Source organism: Callithrix jacchus, chromosome 10 (genome assembly GCF_049354715.1).
Source record: "Callithrix jacchus isolate 240 chromosome 10, calJac240_pri, whole genome shotgun sequence".
NCBI lineage: Eukaryota > Metazoa > Chordata > Mammalia > Primates > Cebidae > Callithrix > Callithrix jacchus.
In genome coordinates this window covers 109,217,724-109,240,615 of record NC_133511.1, presented here as the reverse complement: position 1 = coordinate 109,240,615, position 22,892 = coordinate 109,217,724, and the positions used below count along the sequence as shown (strand labels likewise).

Genomic DNA, 22,892 nt, shown 5'->3' with positions numbered 1-22,892 from the left:
CATTAAAAAAAAATTAGGATTTAAGAACCCCCAATTCAACAAATCCTAAGTTAACTAAAGAAATAGGGTACCTCTCTCCCCTTTACCCTGAGCCAGCTAGAGCTAAATGACTTGAACGCTCTGCGTGCTTAGGTCTGATACCACCTCTACTGGCAGCCGCAGGTCTCCGCCTGTCGTCATCATGCATCTCACGTACACCCTGACAGGGCCCATCAATTCCTATTGCTTTTCACCAGGCCTGGACTCTGGCACTTTCCCCTGGGGAGACCTTTACTGGTCTCCATACTTAACCCTTGAACCCAGCCTAATCCATCAGCCTCATTGAATAAACGGTGATAGGGAATGTTTCTCCCTAAAGACAGGCAGCCAGCCTCTCCACTTAAAACTCAGAAAGAAAGCCATCAACAGGGTCTGCTTTGTTTGTCAGTGTCGCCGGCTTCTTCACTTATTGATGTTTTTATTGTTGTGGTGCACAGCTGCTTGAGTCAGGGGAAGTGCTATTCAAGGAGACATCAATTAAGTGCTTGTTAAATGCTATAGATGCTCTTTTGAAATTGTCCCCTGGGACTCTCCTTGGGAGTTCCCAAAACCAGTGGAGGGCACAGTTGTCATTCTGGAATAGGGTTTCTCCAGCACTTTAAAGAACAGCTTCATAACTCACAGCTTTTGGACTCTATCAGAAGATTTTAGAAATTCTGACTTTTAAGAAGGAAATATAATACTCTTTTTTAGGAAATACGAGCAATCATAGAAAGTAATATTAAACATATAAACACACTGTGTAAAACCTCCTTACCTCATAACCAAATTGCAGCTCATCAGAGGTCAGCATAATGATATCATCATCAATGGCCAGAACAGCTTCCGTCTCGATTTCATCATAAGGGAAGAAACGGTTACTTAGCTTGTTTTCAGCAGTCCTCACCACTTTTAATGGAACCCGGATTTTGGGCCAGAGAGAATCTGGAAAAAGAGAAAAGGTATTTACCATTCTCCTAACTCTTGTAAGGAGATAAAATAGTAAAAGCATGACATTACAAGTGAGATCGAAGAATCAACTTGTAGCCTAGCCATGGCTTTCACCAGATCCAAAAGTACAACTGTGCAAGGGGAGATTCTCACAGATCCATCTTTATTACAATAAAAAATATATATACCACACATACACACATACAGATACAACATATACACACACATACAATATATGTGATTACTTCATTCTCAGAATCGAGGCTTTAGTTTCAGAACTCTACCCACCTCTGGTAAATAATCCACAAAATACTTTCAGGTAAGTATATCCTAGGTGAGAACTTGCCCGCAGCTGTGCTAGGAAATACAGTGCCTTTGCTGAAAATGTCTGCCCTGATGTGCCCACCTCCATCATGCAATCGAACAGCTTTCAGGGCTGCTAAAATCCACCCCTTGTCAGAGTGTTTCACTGAATGAGTGTAGCTTCCTTAACTCAGCACTGTATCCCTTCTCCCTGACTCACTAGGTTTTGTTTCTCATCATGACCAATTTACAAAGTAATTATCAAATTTCTAGCTCCAATTATGTGGGATTTTCTAGTATACTGAAGAAACACCAACCCTTAACTTGCCTTACGTTTTTTTCCCATTGTACTTTATGAAATGACTGGAGTAATTTGACCACAGGTTCTTTGTTTTAGAATGTTGCATTTGGCATAGCATGAAATTCATACTTCTTTGGTACAGTACCCACGTCCATACACCTCAGAGGGCAGTTTGCTCTTCATACATTTGTCAAATGAGAACAGGAAAGCTAGGTATCATACTGCTTTCAAAAAATCCATCAAGTAATTTTTAAAAATCTCATTTTTGTGGGTCTTGAAGTCCCAGAGCACTCATGGCCACTCCAAAGTCATCATACTGAAGAGGAGGAAAATAGAGGGAAAGTCAGTAGGGGAGAAGGCTGTCTTGACTGACTGCAGATAAAATGTTTTACTTCTGCACATATTGTAGTATAACTGCTTATAGAACACATTGTTGGGGCACTCCCAGGGTCTTGGAAGAGGCCTGTGCAAGTGGGAGGCCCTGTAGTCAAGGAAGGTATTCATAGTCTTAAAATAAACCTGTTGCACAGAGCCTCAGAGAGAGTGGTCAGCTCCAAAAAGTATGTTTGGGAAAGGGCCGAATCGGTGACCAAAGAAATAACCCTATGGGCCATTGCCTTTTCATCAATATCAATAGTTAATTATAGTTTCATTCTTGGCACATAATCGATAAATATCTTTGGAATAATGCATGAACACATGCCTGAAAAACTGGAGGCCTGAGTTCGGCATTATCTATTGGATCTTAAGAAAGTCCATTCTTTTCAGGATAAGGATAAGCAGAGAGAAAGGAAGAAGGAGAACTTTGTTAATCAACTAATATGTGCCAGATGCTTTATAGATACGCTGTCATCCAATTCTCCTGACAACTTTACAAGGCAGGAATTATTACAAAGTAGTATTTTCATGGCTCAGAGAGGTTCATTAACTCACCCAGTGATACACAATAAATAAATGATAAGGCTCGTATTTGAACCTAAGTCTGTTTAGCATTAAAAGACCAAAAAGGAGCTGCAGCTTCAGAATCCCATGTTTCTCTGGATCCGGAACATTATTAGTAAGGTTTAATCACGTTCTCCAGCAATTACCCTTATTCCTGCTTGATCCCTATTTCACATAAATAAAATCTCTGTCATACAACTACCATTCCCAAATCCTTATAAAACATGCACACATCACAACAGTGGTCCTCAACCTTTCTGGCACCAGGGACCAGTTTCATGGAAGAGAATGTTTCCATGAATGCAGGGTGGGGCCAGGGTAGGGATGATTTTAGGATGAAACTACTCCACGTCAGATCATCCAGCATTAGATTCTCATAAGGGGTGCACTACCTAGATCCCTTGCCTGAGTAGTTCAAGATAGGGTTCACACCCCAGTGAGAATCTAATGCTGCCACTGATCTGACAGGAGGAGGAGTTCAGGCCTTAATGCTCACATTCCAGCCACTGACCTCCTACTGTGCAGCTCTGTTCCTAAGAGGCCACAGATGGCTACAGGTTCCTGGCCCAGGGGTTAGGGACCCCTGCACTGTAACATCTAAAATGAAGGCGGTTATAGCCCTATCTACCAGACAAGTGGTTTCCAAAACTTTTGATCTCAGAATCCCTTTATGCTCTTAAGAAAATATATAAGCACACGTTCCATTAGCTTTGGGAAATGTCACTCATGACATGCAGATTCTGGAGAATCTGTATATTTGTGAGAGAATAAGAGAAGTGGGAAAGAGAAATAATCACTTCGTGTGATTATGAAAATAATTTCCACGTCCTGGATCTCCTGAAAGGATCTCAGGGATGCCCAGGGTACCCAGATCACACTCTGAAATCTGCTGAGTTAGATTTTGTTCAGATTTGGGTACCGCAACAAGAAGTACCAACAAGCCCAGAAAATAGTTGGGAAGAAATAACAAGGACAGTGCAGGCATCTGTATCCAGGCTTTCTACAGAATGCCTACAGAAATTAATCACGCCACTTAGCACTTTATTGCCTCTCAGTTTCAACTGTAGTCTTCATTGCCCTGTTAGTGATAGCTGAACTGGAGCCTGTGAACACCTCTCCTTTGCCAGCTGGCATGGTGTTACCTGTGTCAGTACAGGGCACTGAAGGGCCAGTGCAACGCACGGGATGGCTTTCTTCCTGGGTCTGGTATGCCTTTTTTACTTCTTGCTCCAGTAGTGCCTGGCCAGCAGGCAGGCAGGCAGGCAGGGGCACCTGTCTCCAGCAAGTGTAAGTAGCACCTCTTCCCTGGGGCAGCTTGCCAGCAGGTTCTAGCATACCCCAACCTGCTTCCCAGTAAATCTAACAGCACCCCTGCAGGCACCTTCCCAGAAAGTTCTATGGATGCCCCACCAGCAACTCAGCCAAAATTCTCCCTGTGGGTAGTTCCAGGTGAGCTCTACCAAAGCCCTAGCCAGTTTCCCAGCAAGTTCAATAACACTCCTGGGGCAGCTTCCTGTTGAACTCTGTGTGTATACAAGGGCATGACTGGGTTTCCTGCTTGTCAACTTCGGCCTGTGGCATTTCAGCAAACTTTCCTAACCCAGTGGGTGACAGCCCTATTCTCCCCAGCAAGGTGTGAATCTCAGCTCTAGCTGGGGAAGGGGCTCTTCCAAGTTCATTTCCTGCAATCTTCAGAGTTCTCTTTCCCCTTTAGTAGGCAAATCCTGTTACTAGTTAATAATTCATATTAAATTTTTCCTGTTCAAATTATCATGTGGTTTCTGTCTTCTAAATGAACCTTGACTAATATTCTTGGGATATCAGAAAGCTTATCGAATGAAAAGGGAATTGTCCTTTATGGCCTTTAGAATTAGAAGCATGACAAATGGAAGGGTGGAAGTTACCGGGAAACTGATTTAGACTCCAAATACGTAAAAACTTCCTGATGGTATAAACTATCCTAAGATATATTGCCGTCAGCAGCACAATGTGCCCTTTTACTTAAAATGCACTAACTTAGGTCAGATTTCTACTTGACATCAGGTGGAAACTAAACACAATGCCTCTGTGGCCTTAGGATTCCATGAGGCAGCTAAACATCACAGAAAGAAAACAGTCTTTGGAAACAGCTTCAGATGCCAGGTCTACCACTTACTTGTCATGTGACCTTGAAGAAGTTAAACACTCTCAGCCTGCTTCTTCAACTATGAAGAAGGAATAATGACACCACCTTGATATGATTGAATGTGAGGATGAATGGGGATGCATTTAGCAACACAGTGCCCAGTACACTGCAGGCGGTCTTTCTCTGGAAAGTCTGTATCTACCTACAGAATGTTAGCCGTGCTTTCTCTGGAAAGTCTGTATCTACCTACAGAACCAGAGAATCTTGTTGAACCCTAGGTAGCAGTGGCAAAGTGGTACATTTGAGATCCGGTACATCACCCGGACAACCCAGTGGTATACCCCTGGCTCAGGCCTTCCATGTCCACTTTTAGAGAAGCAAAATCCCTGCCATGAATCCTTTAAATTCTCACACACTGATAAAACAAAAGAACATGGAATTTTGGTCATGTTAATTCCACAAGGCAACAAACAGCTCCTCTTCCCACTATGTAGAGAAACTAAGCTAGCTACTCTAAGTATAAACATGTCTCTACACTGGATGGAGTCTGGACTTACAGTGGGGGAATGTGTATAGCATATTCAACCCACAGACAGCTTTTCACACTGTTCACCTATATGTGTCCAAAGAATTACTTGAGACAGTGTCCACAAAGAACTAACTTGCCCTTGTAAAGTCTTTGATGGGGAAGTTTTAGAGAGCAATGAAGACTCAGGAGGATGATATGGGGTGCAGGTAGAAATGTAGAATCAATTACGGCTTTTTAAGATGTATGGTTACTTTTCCCTGCTGCAAGTTAGGTTTGGGTAGCCAAAAGTTGGCTTTGGCAAAAGGCATCTCCATTTCAGTGATCAGCTATCTATGGACCATCAATAGCACCTGACAGGAATCTAAATAGAATTCCCAGTTTCATGTTTTCCCTTTGTCAAATTAAATGGCCTCAATGAAAGACAAGTACTATTCTCTCAGGCTTCTGACAGTATCCCTTTTGTGGAGGCCAGAAATGAGAGGGCAGCAACCAAAGAATAAGCATTAAAATTATATCCTGCCCTTAAAACAGATAATACTGATATGGAATTTTGATTCTGAAAAGGTAACCTTTAAAAAAACTAGGAATGAAGCAGTAGAAGAAGGGAACATGAGGTAGGAAAGAAAAATCTATGTGAAAAGAAAAGAGGTTTTTTTCCTTCCCATCAGTCTCTTAAAAAAAAAAACAGATTTACTTTTCAGTCTCTCTGAGCCCCTGACAAGGATCTACTTCTTCTACACGATCCCAAATCAAAGAATTGACAACACGTGATGATTTTCCTGCAACTAAATGGTAATCTAAATGGACACGTGGGGGTGCTTAGTGCAAAGGGCGTGAGCTTCGGATCTAGAAAGATCTGTGTTGATTTCTGACAAATTGCTCATCTGAGTTTCATTTTTCTTATTTTTGCAAAGTGGAAATAGTAATAGCTTCCTTGAAGGCTTTGTCCTAAGATGAAGATAATAAGCATGTAGCACAGTTCCTATTCCTGGATTGAAAAGGTAAACAACATGGTTATACCATTATCATCTTCACAAGTGGATTCTTGTGAAGTCCTACGAACTTCACTTCTCTACTGATAACAGGAAGAGGTCAGGACACAAGGATATGGGGATGATTTCTAGAACGCAGACAGAAACTGTGTCATAGCTAGAAATCTTCAGGCCCAAATTCTATTGCTTAGCCTAAATGGGGTCCTTTTTCCTTACTCTTTTAAATTCTAAATGAAACAACAAGCCCTTGTATCTTATGTCTCATCCTGTGAACCTATAACAGACAAAATAGAAATGTCACCTTCCATTCACACAAAGTAGCCTGAAAAATATGATTTTTCAAACGCATTGCAGAATTTATGAAAAACAAACAGCTGAGCCAGGTGACCTGATAACTTCACAGTATGAGCTTCAGTCCAGCTCAAAGGAGAAAAAGAACTCCTTGTGTTAAGGATTTCGTTTTTCAAGTATATTGATTAACGGTTTTCTCCATGTTGGATGCCAAGAGAAATGTGAGCAAAGACATTTTTCTCCAACTTGGCAATGGTACTGCAAAATGGGCAGGTTGACGGAAGATGACCCCGAGTCCATCCTGCCATTCACTAGCATAAATACAACCACAGAATCACAAAATAAATTATCAGATTATCTCCATACAAACCTTAAGCCCACTTCAGAATTGCCTGAGTTGCTGGTGTTCAGCTGGTCTCATGACCCAGTTCTCCACAGTCTGAGAACTCAGCTCAGGAGGAGGGTGCCTGCTGCTTTTGTTCCCTTGTTGACCATCCTGGGTTGCTGACATGCTCAGCCAACCCCACCCTGCCTGCGAAGGACTACGCATATCACAATCTGAAGCTACTGATTGTGATATGCATATGGGGGGCTCTTGATGTTAACTCAAATTTAAAACTGAAGTCATTTAAAACAGAAGGCTGAGTTACCCCTGTCTGAAATGCACAATGCAACAACTTCCTCCAGACCAAGGCCAGGGCCAGGCCAAATAACCTCTATATCCATCAAGTTTGAAAATTAAAAACTAGGGAGGGAGAAGGCAGTAGCCTGTCTTCTCTTCTGACAAAGCTCAAAACCAATGTGATGAAAGCTCACTGGAAATGTCTATTGCCTAGTCTAAGTATTTACTTAAACTTAAAACCCAGAAATTTGGACTTCAATGTAACCAAAAGAAAAATGTATTTGGTTGGGTTGGAGAAAGCAAAAAAAAAGTGGGAACGTGGGGGTACATTTCTGCCTACACAAATCCTCCCAGCAGCAGACATGGTAACCACAATATTTATTTTAGTAAATGTAGAGAAAGTGAAAAACATCACTTTTGCCTCTAGTATTTCAAAGCCTTGGGCTTGCTTTCTATATATATATATATATATATATATATATATATAAATCAGATGCATTTGCTGGCATGCGGACCAGAGCTGACAGCCTCATTTACCAACTGAACAAACACCCCGCAGAAGATTAAACATGGTTCATGTTCTCCCCAAACAACCACATCGCCAGAGCCAGAGCCCTGACCTAAAAACCACTGTTAGAAAAAAGCTAGTCCAGTCACTACACGTGTCAAAATTAGGGCTTCATCAGTTAAGGGCTCTCTTTCCTCCCCAGAGTCAACATCTTTTAAAAATAAACTAAAGTCTTGGTCATGAAACTAACCACTACATTTTAGCAGGGTCTTACCAAAAATTAAAACTGAACACCCAGCTCCAAAACCTGGGCTCATGCTGCTGCCTTTAGTTGTGCCAGGCTTAGATCAAGAAGGAAAGAAATTTATCCTTTCTCACAGTTTGCAATGATACCTTCCCAAAAGAAGTGACTCAAATTCACAATAAATAACTCACCTTATGCCTAAAGTGGCTAACTAGGGTTTATAAGGAGAAGACTCTTTCACATTTAGCATCAGAATTTGCAACTCTGCCTTTCAGACAGGACTGCAGGAGTGAGCTGCGAGTCTCTCTGAAAGCTGGTGGCCTTTGGATGCAGAAGCAAATATAGGCCTGTAACTACACCGCAAGACACAATAGGCCATGCCAGACGCAGCCTTCCTTCTACAAACATGATCTATCCTTTATAAATGAAGGGACAAATTAGCAGTGCAATACCATCCAAATCACTTCGCTCTGGAGAACAGCAATTGGTATGAATAAATCCAAGTCAACAATTTCCTTCTCTACATAGTTTCTTATAATTTTCCCTATCTTTTCCTTCCTTTCTGTATTCTCATCTTCCCTTTTTCTTTTTCCCCTTTCCTTCTCTCTTATTATGTATCAAACAAATAAAGCAAAAATCCAGAAAACTGGCCATGTTATAGTGTAGAGAGAGAGAAGAAAAATCTTGGCATAGAAAGTTAATTTCTAAATATCAGGGAATAATATATGGCCTTTATTTAAGGTCAGGTACAAGTGGCTCACACTTGTAATCCCAGCACTTTGGGAGGCTGACGCGGGTGAATCACAAGGTCAAGAGATGGAGACCATCCTGGCCAACATGGTGAAGCTCTGTCTCTAATAAGAATACAAAAATTAGCTGGGCATGATGGTGCATGCCTGTAGTCCCAGCTACTCAGGAGGCTGAGGCAGGAGAATCACTTGAACCCGGGAGGCAGAGGTTGCAGTGAGCTGAGATTTCACCCCTGCACTCCAGCCTGGTGACACAGTGAGATTCCGTCTCAAAAAAAAAAATAGCTGTTTCAACTGTGGCTCCCTAAATCTAAAAAGAAAGCATATGATTCTCTCAGAGAACAAACATCCCATGAAGTAAAATCTGTCAATGTCTCTGGAGAAATGAAAGAATTTTCTTGAGGCAAATTCCAATTTGCCTAACAGAGCCAGAAATACAGTCTTCTTCCAACCTATAGATCGACTACTGCTAGTTTCTAGGATTGACTTTCCCGACTTCAGTATATCCAATTAAAAGAGACTAGCCATAAAAAGTGCAGATACTACTGTCAGGCAATAAACTAGACCTTATCGGTGACAGTGGTGCACATTACTGACTTCAAACTCATTCCTTGCTCTAATCCATCAGAAACTTCCTGGCTTTAATAGGCTATAAATGGCAGGAGCTTTGAAGTCCCTGGGATTAGGATCAGTAATAGACAGACTGAATGAGAAACTAAATGCAGGTGGAACATACTCTGTACATCCCGAATTAAAAACAAATCCAATTAATCAAATAGTCCTCAACCCTAGCTGCCAGCCAGCAGATTACAGGGGTGGTCAAAGCAAGGAACAAAGTGATTAAGGAAGAGCCGATGGGAGCTTCTAGTGGTTGCTCCCTTGAAGGACCTGACTTGAAGTCTGGACAGGGTATGCTTTGCTGCTGACTTTTCCAATCAAAGGTGAGGCCATCCTTTTTCTTTCTTTCTTTCTTTCTTTTTTTTTGAAGGAAAGTACCGTATCAGAGCAGAGATAAGAAAAGAGAAAACTAATGCCTTTTAAACTGAGTTTTCATGTAAACAAATCAGCTGAGATGGCTGAGGGAAGCTGAGATCTGTTTTCCCAAGGCTGATAGCCTTTGATCCTATTGATTCCTAAGCCCTTAAACACTTGTGGCTACAGAGTATGCCAGGGCTTGGAGTTCAATGGGCCACCCTAGAACAAGAATGAGAGGACTGAGAAAAATGGAGTCACGCTGTCTCAGAAATAGCATTGCTATTGACAGAGCAGGAACACTTATTCAAAATAAAGGCTGTGAATAATTTGGCCATCCAAAAAATCAATCCAGCTGAGAGATGCACTAAGGCCCAAACCAGGCCTCTCCTGAACACACCACTTCCTCACTCTTCTTACCTTCTGGAGGGTTTTTATTCTGATTATTCCAGACGACGAGCAATTTGGATAGACTGGGCACCTTGGACACTTCAGTGATGACCCGGAAGAGGCTCTCTACTCGGTCGTAGGTGAGGACTATGGCAGTGAACCCTTGAGACTGTGGTGGGATCAGCGGGAGGAAGAGTGGATTGCTCACGCTGCCCCACTTCTACAAGAGGACAGATTAACACGGGTCAGAAAAGCAGCTGTAACAATATGGCTAACCCAATATCGTCAGCAAACCCAAACATGTCAGGCTTGGTGGCTTGTTACCATGACCAATCCTAGAGCTAAGTAACTGTTCAGAAGTCTTCCCCTCCTCAAAATTTGCATGGACTAAGTTTGGCTCTGATATCACTGAATAAGGAGCTGAGAACTTTTGCAGCTGAGAAGAAAAATTCTGGTTAAACATGACAGATTAAAGCACACATTTATCTCCATTCCTTCCCGAAACCAAATAAAAAGGCAGTTGATGAACATAAAAGAATATGCATCTATAAGGACAAAGAGATGGGAGAAGAGACAACAGCTGATGGGCCTATTAAGATATTTCTGAAAGACAGAAAGGGATAGAGAAGGGGTAGCAGAGGAGGAGTGTGAGTGGAGACCTGGGTGACTACCAGGAGGGGAGCCAGCAATAGCAAGCAGGCCAACCTGGGAATTCACAGGGCTCAGGAATGAAACTCATCAGATACCTTGTGAGGTAAGAAGAATGGTAAGGTTGAAAACATGAAGACTCTGTTAAAAAAATCTGTGTAAGTGGCAGTTAAGAGGCCCAGATTCATAAGCACTCCCCCCATGAAGTACTCAGACAGAAATCGATCCTTCTCTCACCCCAGCTGGAAAAGGGAGGTTTCTTCTCAGAGGAAACTGAAGTTCTAGACAGGAAGACACAGGCACGGAGGAGAGGAAAATACAGGCTGAAAATTCTAAACAATGGACCCTACAGCCTTCTTTCCCCTTCAGTGCCCAAAGTGCTGGCAGCCAAGTGGCTAGCTTGGCACCCAAACATCTTACAATGAAGTCCTTCAGGCAACAAGCTCGCCTTCACACAAATAACTTCTCCTCAGCTTTTCAGTGCTTCCCTCTTAATCATGAGCAGATTCTAGAATCACAGACATTTCAAGACCATCTTCAGCATGAATGACAGAAACCAAACGAATAAAGAAAAAAAGGAACTTAGCAGTAACAGAAACAATAGAAGAAGCAGAAGGAAACTAAAACAGCATCAACAACAAATTGTATCCACCAGGAGATGAGATTCTTCGTCCATGAAATAAAAATAAATTGCTATTTTTATTTTAAAAGCTCTATCAAAGAACAGGAACAACTCTTGCACATTAAAAATATAATAGTTTAAATCATTTTTAAAGGGCAGGATTGCTACCTGGTTGGTCCTGCCAGTAGGGGGAAATAAAGGTCAGGATTGCAAGATAAAGATCACAAAATATTCCAGACTGATAAATAAAAACGCAGAGATGAAAAATCAGGACAAAAAAAAAAAAAGAGAAAATCTAGGAGGTCCAACTTTCATTTAATAGCCGATTCCAGAAAAGAAAACACAAACTATGGGATAAATAAATCTATCAAAGAAATTAAAGACTTTCTCAGTACATAAGATTTAAGAGGCATGAATTTTCAGATTGCAAAGGATTGAAAGTAGCAGCACAGTGAATTTTTTAAAAAGACAAAAATAAACAAAAACCACTGCCATATCACAGTGCATATTTCTGAACACAGAGAATAAAGAGAAAATGCTCACAATGAGTGAAAATAGGTGATGAGCATGTGAGTTCAACATACAATTCTTAAAACTTATCTGTTAAGTGAGAAATGTTTTCAAAATAAAGTTTAAAAGTAACAAAAGAAATTCAATCTCTCTACCATTAAAATATTAAATACTTTTAATACAGCAATGTAAGCAAAAATAGTTTTGTACTGATAAAAATTAAAATTATTTAAATATTCTTATATTTTATACTAGCATTATTAGGATAGGATTCATTTACCATACAATGCACCCACTTAAAGCATATAATGGTTTTGGTATATTACATTGTTCACTTTTTAAAATTGTGGTAAAATATACATAATATGAAATTTGCCACTTTAACCACTATTAGGTGTGCAATTCAGTGGCATTAGTTACATTCATATTCATATGTTATCACACAAAAAGCCCAGGACTGAACTCCATGTTTGCTAGAAGGCTGAGTATGAAATGTCCTATCTGCTATTACGGCTGCCGTTTACTTCCCTAGTCTTTAATACTCAGGGATTCCCAAGGTCCACTATCAATCTCATCTGTATCACTGATGGACACCCATCACCACCTTTGTGACAACGGCTGCCTGCCAGATGTAACAGTGTGGGATGAGAAGTGTACACAAACACGTGGAATACACATGGGATGGGAACTCCAAGAAGCTGAATGAGATTCCTTGGGTCCTAATGTAATCAGGATATTAAAGCCAAAATGTCCACAACATGCTATAATTAGATTTCACAACCAAGAGACACAATAGGAAAGGACATCTTTTCAGTGTTGACCTTCTGTCCATGACATCACACTTTGACACTAAGCTTAGGAAGGAAGTCATCTTAGGAAGGTGACTGGATTTTAGTATTTGTATCTTAGAACTCATATTTCTAGAAATCTTTTTGAGTTTTCTACTCCAAATTGTATTCTTCATCTCTTCCTGACCTTAATGGAAACTGAAGTCAGAAAGTAGCCCTATATTTAAGTCATAATTAATCTCTAGGGATGGTTTATGGTCTATGTGCCATCACCATCCCCAACCCACTCATCTAACCCTCTTGACACAATACTTACTAAAGCCTGCTTGAAAAACACCATTTAAGTGGAAAAGAAACAAAGAAACAAAAAGATTCTTTTTAAAAAGTGTATACATATATGGCTTTTTTTGAGACGGAGTTTTGTTCTTGTTGCCCAGGCTGGAGTGCAATGGCGTAATCTCGGCTCAAAACAACTTCCGCCTCCTGGGTTCAAACAATTCTCCTGCCTCAGCCTCCCAAGTAGCTGGGATTATAGGCATGTGCCACCATAACTGGCTACTTTTGTATTTTTAGTAGAGACGAGGTTTCTCCATGTTGGTCAGGCTGGTCTTGAACTCCTGACCTCAGGTGATCCACCAACCTCTGTCTCCCAAAGTGCTGGGATTATAGGCATGAGCCACCACACCAGGCCATAAAATAATTTAATGTGTGGTATTAAAACAGTCAAGATTTACTGAGAACTTACTAACTACAAAGCACTGTGCTTTACATGTAGCTCAATACATATTCACAGCAACCCCCAAGATAGATATGGTTATTGTTCACATTTTACAGATGAGGAGACTGTAGAACTAGAAATAGCAAATGATGTTCAAGGCTATATAACCCGTAAGTGATGGAACTGAGATACAACTCAGGCAGTCTGATTCTAGAACACCAGGCGGTAATGGTTCACAGCCCTTCCCCACACCCTCCTACATACATACCGAGACCAGGGATGCATCACCATTTTACAGACTTTGGAAAATATAAGTGTGGGGAACTCCAGAGTTTGTTACTTCTAGTTCTTTTCTAAGACAAAAATATTAAAAGATCTTGATCCTTGTTAATAAAATCTGGGCCAATAAGCAAGAACTCACCCCAAACACTATGATTTCAGAGAGTCTATGAAATAAAAACACACCAAATATATAACACTGACACAAAGTGTGCACATAAATTTCAAAAGGTAAATACAGCACTAAAACAGAAGGAAAAACTATTAAAACTCCAACAGAATGAGGTCTGTTCTTTGGGAGAAGCGGGGAGAATGCCAATACACTTAAATGTCTTTATGACATTAAGAGAAGAGGAAAATTCCCTGAGAGATGCAAGGCTTAGATTTGCAAAACGAATGCCTTGGCATTTAAACTGAGGCACCCCTGAAAGGCATCGCAGCTCTGATTTCATGGAGCTGCCAGTGACACGTGGCCAGAGTCGCTGGCAAGACAACAGATCTGGTCTCATCTCACATGCCAGCTCCACTTGGGAAGTGGATTGGTAGGGGAGGAGGGAGGACAGGAAGGAATGGTTGGCTGGGAAGTGGACAGTAACTTTTCTTGATGTTCAGTTTTTCCACACTGCCCACTTGCATCCCAAACAGGGCTTAAGTATAGGGAAGGCAGCATGGGGGGTACAGACAACATGGAAAGGAGCATAAGGAGGACTGGATCTTGTCAATACTTTCCTTTAAAATCCAGAAGTGGAGACGAACACAGGAGGCAGTATGTAAGCTTCTGAGCATATACAGGCTCAAGTATTTACTGTACAACACACCACCAGGGTTAATGCAAATGACTTCAAAATTGAGTTAGCATGTTTGGAGCAGGTTTTGGAATCACAAGTCCTTAATCGGAATCCAGATTCTTTCACTTGCCAGATGCATTGCCTGGGCAAAGTACGTAACCTCTCTTGTACCTCAGTTTCTCTGTCTATAAAAATCATCATATTACTACTACCACCACCACCTTTCTAGGTAGCATTACTTAACATAAATGAGGTAATAAATGTAAGGTACTGTCATGTAGAAGCATTCAATAAATGATAGCCAATGATTGATCTTATGTGAGTTTTAATTTCTCTGGGCTTTACTTTCCGCGTGTCTCAAAAAGGGGAGGGAGGTAGCGTAAGCAGTCTTGAGATCTCTTGCAGCACAAGAATTCCAAATGAATTACAATACAAGAATCCCAAATGAAATCCTTCTTTCTCCCTCTCTTTACCTTACCATGCTTCAAGGTCCTGGTTTACTTGGATTTTCTACCTTTACTTCTTCCTGTCCAAATATACTGTTTTTATTTCCATGTTTTTCTCTTTTCCTTTCGATTCATTATGTTTTGGCTAATCTGAAAGCTCCATGAAGGCAGGAGCCAGAACGCCCACTACTTAGAACAATGCCTAGTTGTTCAATCAAAATTCGTTTTTTAAAGAAGTGAGTAAGTTAAACCCAAATGATTCAGGCCTGTTTTATCTGTCCCCCTTATGTATAGACATGAATAGCTGATGTACATTCAGATGACTAAAATCATGAGTTTTGAAATAATCCCCAACCTAGTTAACTCATTTTATACATACTTACCAAGAATCTTACTGCATTGTGTTCTGAAGAAGTGTAGGATTTTATAGGGATATTTAACAGAAGCCTTTAATCTGGGCCTTGCCATGTACTAGTATTGTGACATGTACCGTTCTTTGAGTATCAGTTTCCTCATCTCTAAAGCAGGGATCATGACAGTACCTACCTCCTAGGGTAATGATGATTAAATGAGATCATGTACATAAACATTTAGCAGAGGGCTTAACACAGGACTTTATGAATTACAGTTTAAAGCGAACACAAAATACTTCCACTCTTCTCAATCTGTATTCTTCTTATCTACTAAAATACTGGTGTTAGTGATTCAGCAATCATTCCCACTAGCCTTATTTCTGGTACTCATTCATTTAGCCAACACTTCCTGAACATACACTATAAGCCTGGAATAGTGTTAAAGATGCAAAAAGGAATACTTTCCTTCCTCTCAAAACACACATAACCTAACGGGGAAGACAGAGAGGAAAAAAGACAAATTGCAAGGTAAACTAGAAGCCGGAAACAAAGAATGAAAAGTAGTCCATAGGTGGAAACATCGATGTCTACACAGTCATTCTCCCTACCTGGAGATGAGGAGGTCTGAGCAGTGTCTTTAAGAAGCAGGAGAGGGCCAGCCAAAGAAGCGTAGGGGCAAGCAGAACAGCATGTGCAAAGATTTGCCGACAAGACAGTGAATGATCCAACAACAGGGCACCTCACAGTTTGCTGGGAGAAGGAAGGTCGGAGAGCAGAAATGAAAGGAACTCAGGTAATGACAGGCTAGAGCTCTATCATGAAATGCCTTTAATAACAGAATTTGCTGTTGTTTTTTATGTTACACAGCTAGCTTTTTCATTGATTTTGAAACGTTCTTTTCCTGATCTGCTTTAGTGACAAATTGACATGGCTACCTTTATGCTCTATTTCAAAGAGTCAGAAGTAGGAAATGCTGATCTGCAGCTAAGCTTCTGTATCAATTGCTTTTCCCTTCCTCAAGCATAATCCCATTTGCCTTTGGAGCTCAGTGACAGCGTGGAGAAAGGCAACTTTAATTGGGATGTATACATTCACACAGACACTCCACTCCACTAGGGTAAGGTCAGCAAACCCCCAGAGAAAAAAAGCTTACTGGGGAGGAAGATTTCAAAAACGGCATTTAGTCACCTCTGAAATACCTTTAAGGACTGACCCCCTGCTGGCTGACCAAAGAGAGTGTCTACAGTCTGGGACCTCTTGACCCCACTTTCTGCAGGAAATCAAGCAAATTTAAACCTCCATAATTTACTCAAGACTGGCTTCTGCCAGGGAAAAGGCAAACAATGCTGGCAATTAACTCTGCTGCCTGATTAAATCTCCATGATGGCAAGATAGGGCATAAAACCAGGCATCCAGCAATAGAGAGCTGGAGCAATGGCAAAGCCCATCTATCGCAGCTCTGCCTTCAAAACCTTGGCTATCAACGCAATTTTCAAATACACTTGATGAACCTGTTCACTCAAAGGTAGGAGGAGATACCAAAAAAAACAAGTGTGTTACTATTCTGACAGTGTTCTGGCCTTTGGCTAAAACGCCTTGCTCACCTCTTGCCCATCCTCCCTCCTTTACTTCTCACTCCTCCAATGAATATTCACTATAGAAGTCCCCACAAGAAATCCTACATTGTTAAATTGCAATCGCGTAAAAGTAATCCCTAACAGCCATGAGAACTGGCAGGTCACAATGCCAGTTGTAGACAAGTTCTTTTATTCTGGAAAGCCCTGGTATAAAAGCTAGTAGTGTGCAGACACTAGTGAGAGGGACCTGTGGGCTCAGGTTTCAGGATGCCTTCAAGGAAAGGCCTTGGGAGACTAAGCTTAAAGTCACCTACCAGTTCAAAGGGGTTTCCCCTTCAGGAAGAGATTCAAACTCAAGCAACTAGTTGTGCCTTTGGCAATCCCAAACAAAGGAAGTTGCCTGGGCCCTTTCGGCAAGCCTGATTTGCTTTCTTATAGTTGAAAGGTCATGGTAGCTGTATATGAGCCTAACCAAAACCATTCTAGGGTTACCATACAGAAAGCAGAGAAATTCCGATGGTAAAGGAGTGGCCTTTGCTCGCCATTCTGAAATGTTCTTGCTGATGCTTTTCGGATTGTGAAATCAAGAGCAAGGAAGACCATATTTTATTACCAACGAAAAGATTCTTTCAGCCTAAAACAAACCAAACTGTAGCACTGAAGAAATCAAGCTGGAATTCAGGATGATCCAAATTTTAATTACCATTCCTCATCATACCAGAGACTTTTTGTCACTATGAATAACTTCATGTGAAAAATAAGACAATTCAGAGGATATTTAAGTCAACCTATATCTGATTTAAATGAACATATTTTGCGTAAACAGAAAAATGAGAAGGCAGAGAAGAAAGGAAGAAAAGAGGACAGACTTGTTACACAGAAGCTTTTAAGCCCCTAGTAATAAGAAGCCTTACCTATTCCTACCTTGACAGAAAGGGCAGTTTTCTTGGTTGTTTTGAAGTTATCAACCCTTACCTCAATGTGGTTTCAATTATGAATTACCAGACTAAAAGGGGGAAAAAAGCTTTGATTTATTCTTTTTTGCTCCAATTATGCATGATGTGTTTCCACTGAAGACTTTGAAAAGTATTTCATCATGCCTCTCATCCAGAAGTGGTCAAAGGGCAAAACCAAAAGGAGTTAACCCTTTCATTTCCCCTTTGGGTTCAAAGAGACTCCCTATCAATGGATATAGGACAAGGCCTTTGAAGCAGAGCAATGAAAGAGTTAAACATTAGCATCATATTACTAACGTGCATAAGGGTGGTGTCCCTTGTTCAAAATGGTGAGATGATATTTATGTTAATGGTTACTGGGAGATTTGAAAAGGGGCAATCAGTAATGTGGTCCACTTTGCCTTAACCATTAAACCTCTACAGCCCCAAATACCCACAGCACAGCACTCTACCAGCCAGGCACATGCTGACTTCCAAAACTAGAGAATTACAGAGACTTAACAATGTCTTCAAGTACCATCTCTTAGCTCAAGAGAGAAAAGCTTTGGGGACAAATCCAAAGTTTACTTGATGCATCATGTCTATTTCATTTCACTCTCAAATAATAATTGATATGGTTTGAATTTGTTTTCCTGCTTAAATCTCACCTTGAATTGTAATCCCCAATGTTGGAGGAGGGGCCTGGTGGAACGTAAATGAATCATGGGGGTGGATTTCCCTGTTACTGTTCTCATGACAGTGAGTGAGTTCTCCCAAGATCTGCTTGTTTAAAAGTGTATAATACTTCCCCTTTCTCTCTTCCTCCTGCTCCAGCTATGTAAGACACAGCAGCTTCCCTTTTGCCTTCCACCACGATTGTAAGTTTCCTGAAGCTTCCCCAGAAGCAGAAGCCTGTACAGCCTGCAGAAATGAGAGCCAATTAAACCCCTTTTCCTTATATTTACCTTATCCAGTCTCAGGTAATTCTCCATAGCCATGTGACAACAGACTAATACAATAACTGACTGTTCTAAAAAACAAGAATAACACTGAAGGCCAAATCTCACTGATTACACGTGAAAGATGGAGAAAATCAAAGGCTGGAAATCCTCTTAGGGCTTCAACTAAGTGAGATAGTTAATTATCAACGTAAAGCTCCTGAAACCTATTTACAATTTGCTCCTAAGTGAGTTTTTTAAATGGCATCACATTTGGGGCACTGAAATAACAAGTACCGTGAGTCAACCTATATCTGATTTAACATAGGTCTATCAGTCAGATAGACTGATAGCTGAAGAAACTGAGCCACAGAGACTAACTCAGGGTCACAAGAGCAGGCCAAATGTTTCTACTGCTATTCTCTTTTTCCTACATTTGCTTTTAAGATCTTATATATATTTTTTAATTTACTGCAGTCTCATTATGATTACCAGGCTATAAATTTACTTTCACTTATCCTGGTTGTGGTCTGTTAGTTTCCCTGCATCTGTGGCCTGTGTCATTCAATAATTGTGAAAAATTCTCAGCTCTGATGCTTTCAATAGGGCCTCTTTCCATTCCCCACCTCTTCTTCTGGAACTCACCTTAGACATATGTTGGACCTTCTCTCTCTGTTCTCTATGTTGTTTCACTTCCCTTCATATTTTCCATCTCTTTGTCTCTTTGGGCTGCATTCTGAACAATTTCATTGACTCTAATAATCTAATAATTGCAAGCCTTTGCAGGTCTGTTTCTGGTAGTTCTCACTCACAATGCTGCCTGTATCTTTATGGTTGTGAGCTGCTAATTGCCCTTACACATGTAATTTATAAGAATTATTTGAGACCCGGACTGAAAATGTGGTCTTTATGATAGGGTCTGTGTCTGCTTCTGCTGGTTCCTAGCAATACAAGGCCACTTTCAACTAAATTCCCTTCTTAAGGCTTATTTGGATGATGATTGTAGTATGAATCCATGTGGGGGTGGCTTGCGGTTACAGTTCTCAGTCGCAAGGGTCAGTACAGTCAGGTTTATTCCTTCTTTACTCATTCACCGAAGACATAATCTTTTAGTTTCCTAGCTTTATCCACGAGGTTCTTGTGAGAGCTGGGTGGGTCACAGGATTCAAATACTAATCCCTGCTCCCTACTTCACAGAGTTACCAGGTCAAAGCTCCAGATCATCAAGGTCTACAAAAGTCTCCATGGCAATAGTTGACTTGGGCTCCCACTCATCTCCCAGGATACTGAGTTTCACTTTGATTTGGGGATTAGCAAATACCCTACTTTCCTGTCAGCTCAGCAATAGGTTAAAATTGCTTTATAATACTTCATTCAATATTTTAGTTGTTCACTTAAGATTACTTCGCATATCTAATCTATCAGAAAGTCACGGACAGAAGTCTTGTTTATATTTACACTGCCACTGTACTTACACATCATTGTGTTCCCTGTTTAACTTGGCGGCCAAATTTGGGTGCAAGATGAAAACAATTATATGAAAAGAAAGCAGCATAATAGATGGAATGATAGAGAATCTCTGCATTAGATTAATCAATATACTTCTTTGGACCTCCATTTCCTCATTTAAAAAAAGAGGTGATCAGTGGGTGGGCCTTGAAATAAATATGTCTCACTTCCTTCATCTGTAAGAATAGAGCTAGCAGAATGTTACTCTTGGTTTTAAGGAATAAACAAGACAAAATACATAATAAGAACTATCTGGGCACAAAATATACCCTCCTGTATTTTCAATTTTCCTCTCCGAAGTCCCACCCAATTCTAAAATTTACATTTCCATGTGATAAAGCATTATACTAGCAACCTTATAATTAACAACACTTTACTTTTCATAGCCCCATACCACTTACAAATTGCTTCCACATATATAATTAATTTCTTAGAATAGTTATGTGAAATAAGTATTATTCTCATTTTACAGCTAAGAATAATGAAATCCAAAAAGATAAGAAAATTGCTGGGGTAGGAGGATTGCTTGAGGCCAGGAGTTCAAGATCAGCCTGGGCAACATAGCAAGACCCTGTCGCCACCCACTGCCCCCCACAACAAATAGCTGAATATAGTGGTACTAGCCTACGATCCTAGCTACTCAGGAGGCTGAAGCAGGAGGATTGGTGGAGCTCAGGACTTTGAGGCTGCAGTGAGCTATGATCATGCCATTGCACTCTACAAAAATAAGATTTAAAAAATGAGCTGGGCATGTGGTGCACACCTATAATCCCAGCTACTCAGGAGGCTGAGGTGGGAGGATCACTTGAGCCCAGGAGGTCAAGGCTATAGTGAGCTATGATTGTGCCACTGAAGAAGGGACGGAGCGAGGGAGGGAGGAAGGGAGCAAGGGAGAAAGGGAGGAAAGGAGGAAGAAAGGAATGGAGGAAGAAAGGAGGGAGGGAGGGAGGGAGGAAGGGAGGGAGGGAGAGAGGAAGGAAAATTTGTACAAGGTCAAGCTAATAACTAGTTGTGAACTCAGGTTTGATTCCAAAATGTCCTTTGCAATAGCCTTAATTAGCAATTAATAATTAGTTGCTAATTGTTACACTATTCTTCTGAAACTATCATTATCCCTAAACTCAGTCCTACAGATGAGCAAACTGTTGCAAAGAGAGATTTGGTAAGTAACCTCAAATCATTCAGATCATCCTCAAGAAAAAAGGGATTGAAACGTGCAGTTTAGGAATTTCTGGGCTACAGTTAGTTTACTGGAAGGCTCACAAGTTAAGCCCATCTGAATGCCTCTTGAAAATTCCTATTATTATCTGAGTTTTAGCTACTTCAATTTTTCCTTTATATAGCAATGAAATTTACATTTGGCTAAATGCCCACCCTTCTTCCATAAAGCCAAACTACTGTCAAGAAGAGCAAGAAAGGTGGCCACTGATCGCTTTTCAGGTAGTAGAGGAAAAAGGTGACATTTCATCCTCCTCTTGCTGGGAAAGAAAACCCTCATTTGGCTGCAGCTTCCAACAGTGGGATGGACAGAAACCATTTAAATGCTTCAACATAAGCCATATTAAAAGAATTTGGAATGAGGAAAGAGAGGGTTCCATATGCTGACACTTTTAATAATTCATGAGTTAGAGCAGTCTGCAAGTAATAAATTTCACTAAATATATCTATAGTATCATTGCTTAAGATACTGGCAAAGATAACACATCATTGATTTTATTGGTTTATAATTTGATATGTTAAAAATAACAGTTCAGTTGTTTCATAGTACAAAAGATTTAGACTATTCTTAGAACATGGTCTTCAAGTATCATCCTTGGACCTGCTACTTCATAAGTATACCAAAAATACTTAAAATAAATACTTCAGTGAAAAAAACTAGTGACTTACATGATTCAAACAAAGAAAGCCAATCTATAAACCAAAGACAAAAATGTTCATGATAGCTTATACTACTACATTTCATGAGAGGTAAAACAAATTCACAGTTGCATCTGAGTCTCCCATACTTGAAATACTCTGACAGTTAGCAAGAGTAGCTCATTCTCTGGCCTGGGCATAAAATGCTTGCTGGTAGCCCCTGACCATATTAGAGAGGTCATCTATGGTATAGGGGAAGACTTCATTGGCTTAGTAAATAAGAAATTTTGGGAGGGATTAAATTATAGCTTATGGCCTCCAAGCTCAAAACGCCAACACAGTTATGACCAAGGAAACCAAAGCTTTTGTATAGTTTGAGCTGTTAGGAGCCTAACACCAAAATGAAAGTTGATACAGAATGGAAAGAAGAACCTCCAAAGTAAAGTGATTTCTTAAATATTAATTTCCCTGGAATTCCAATAAAGCATATGTTTTGTCTACTATGTTTCATCTCTGCTTCTTCCTGGGAAAAAAAGGCATGAACCCACAAGGGCAAAAACAATCTTTTATTGCAAACAAGAATGGACCAGAGTTCAACAAATTTTTGGAAGGTAAAACAGATGGAGGCCGCCTTTTCAAAATCCTCTTTCTGTAAAACATAGAAATGTAGTATAAAACAGAATAAAAATTCTTTTAAGTATACAGCTGAGGTCACTGGAACAGATAAGTTCCTAGGGACCAAAAATGAAGAAAAAACTGCAAATGAGAGCTGAACGCCCCGCAGCTAGTTGGCACTGGGGCACTGTAAAGGGCCGAGCTTGTTGTACGGGTTGGCAATGTAGTTGCTTTTAATGCTCATGCTGGAAGAGGAGACATGGTTTTGGGCACAGGAAGTAAGGAAGTTAGAAGTGAGACTTGCGCTTAAAACCAGATCCCTTGAAGCCCTATACAATCAGTGACAAAGTGGGCTAGAAAAAGTCTCTCACT

General features: G+C 40.5%; 1 protein-coding gene across 1 annotated transcript in view; it reads right to left on the bottom strand.

Annotated features, from left to right (window-relative positions):
* EXT2 (exostosin glycosyltransferase 2) overlaps positions 1-22,892 on the bottom strand; it is a 151,790-nt gene that overhangs the window by 35,451 nt on the left and 93,447 nt on the right. Inside the window, exons 9-10 of the mRNA XM_002755201.7 lie at positions 9,968-10,157; positions 797-963 (exon numbers count right to left, since the gene is read on the bottom strand). Coding sequence (XP_002755247.2) covers positions 797-963; positions 9,968-10,157 — 357 coding nt within the window. The remainder of the gene's footprint in view (positions 1-796; positions 964-9,967; positions 10,158-22,892) is intronic.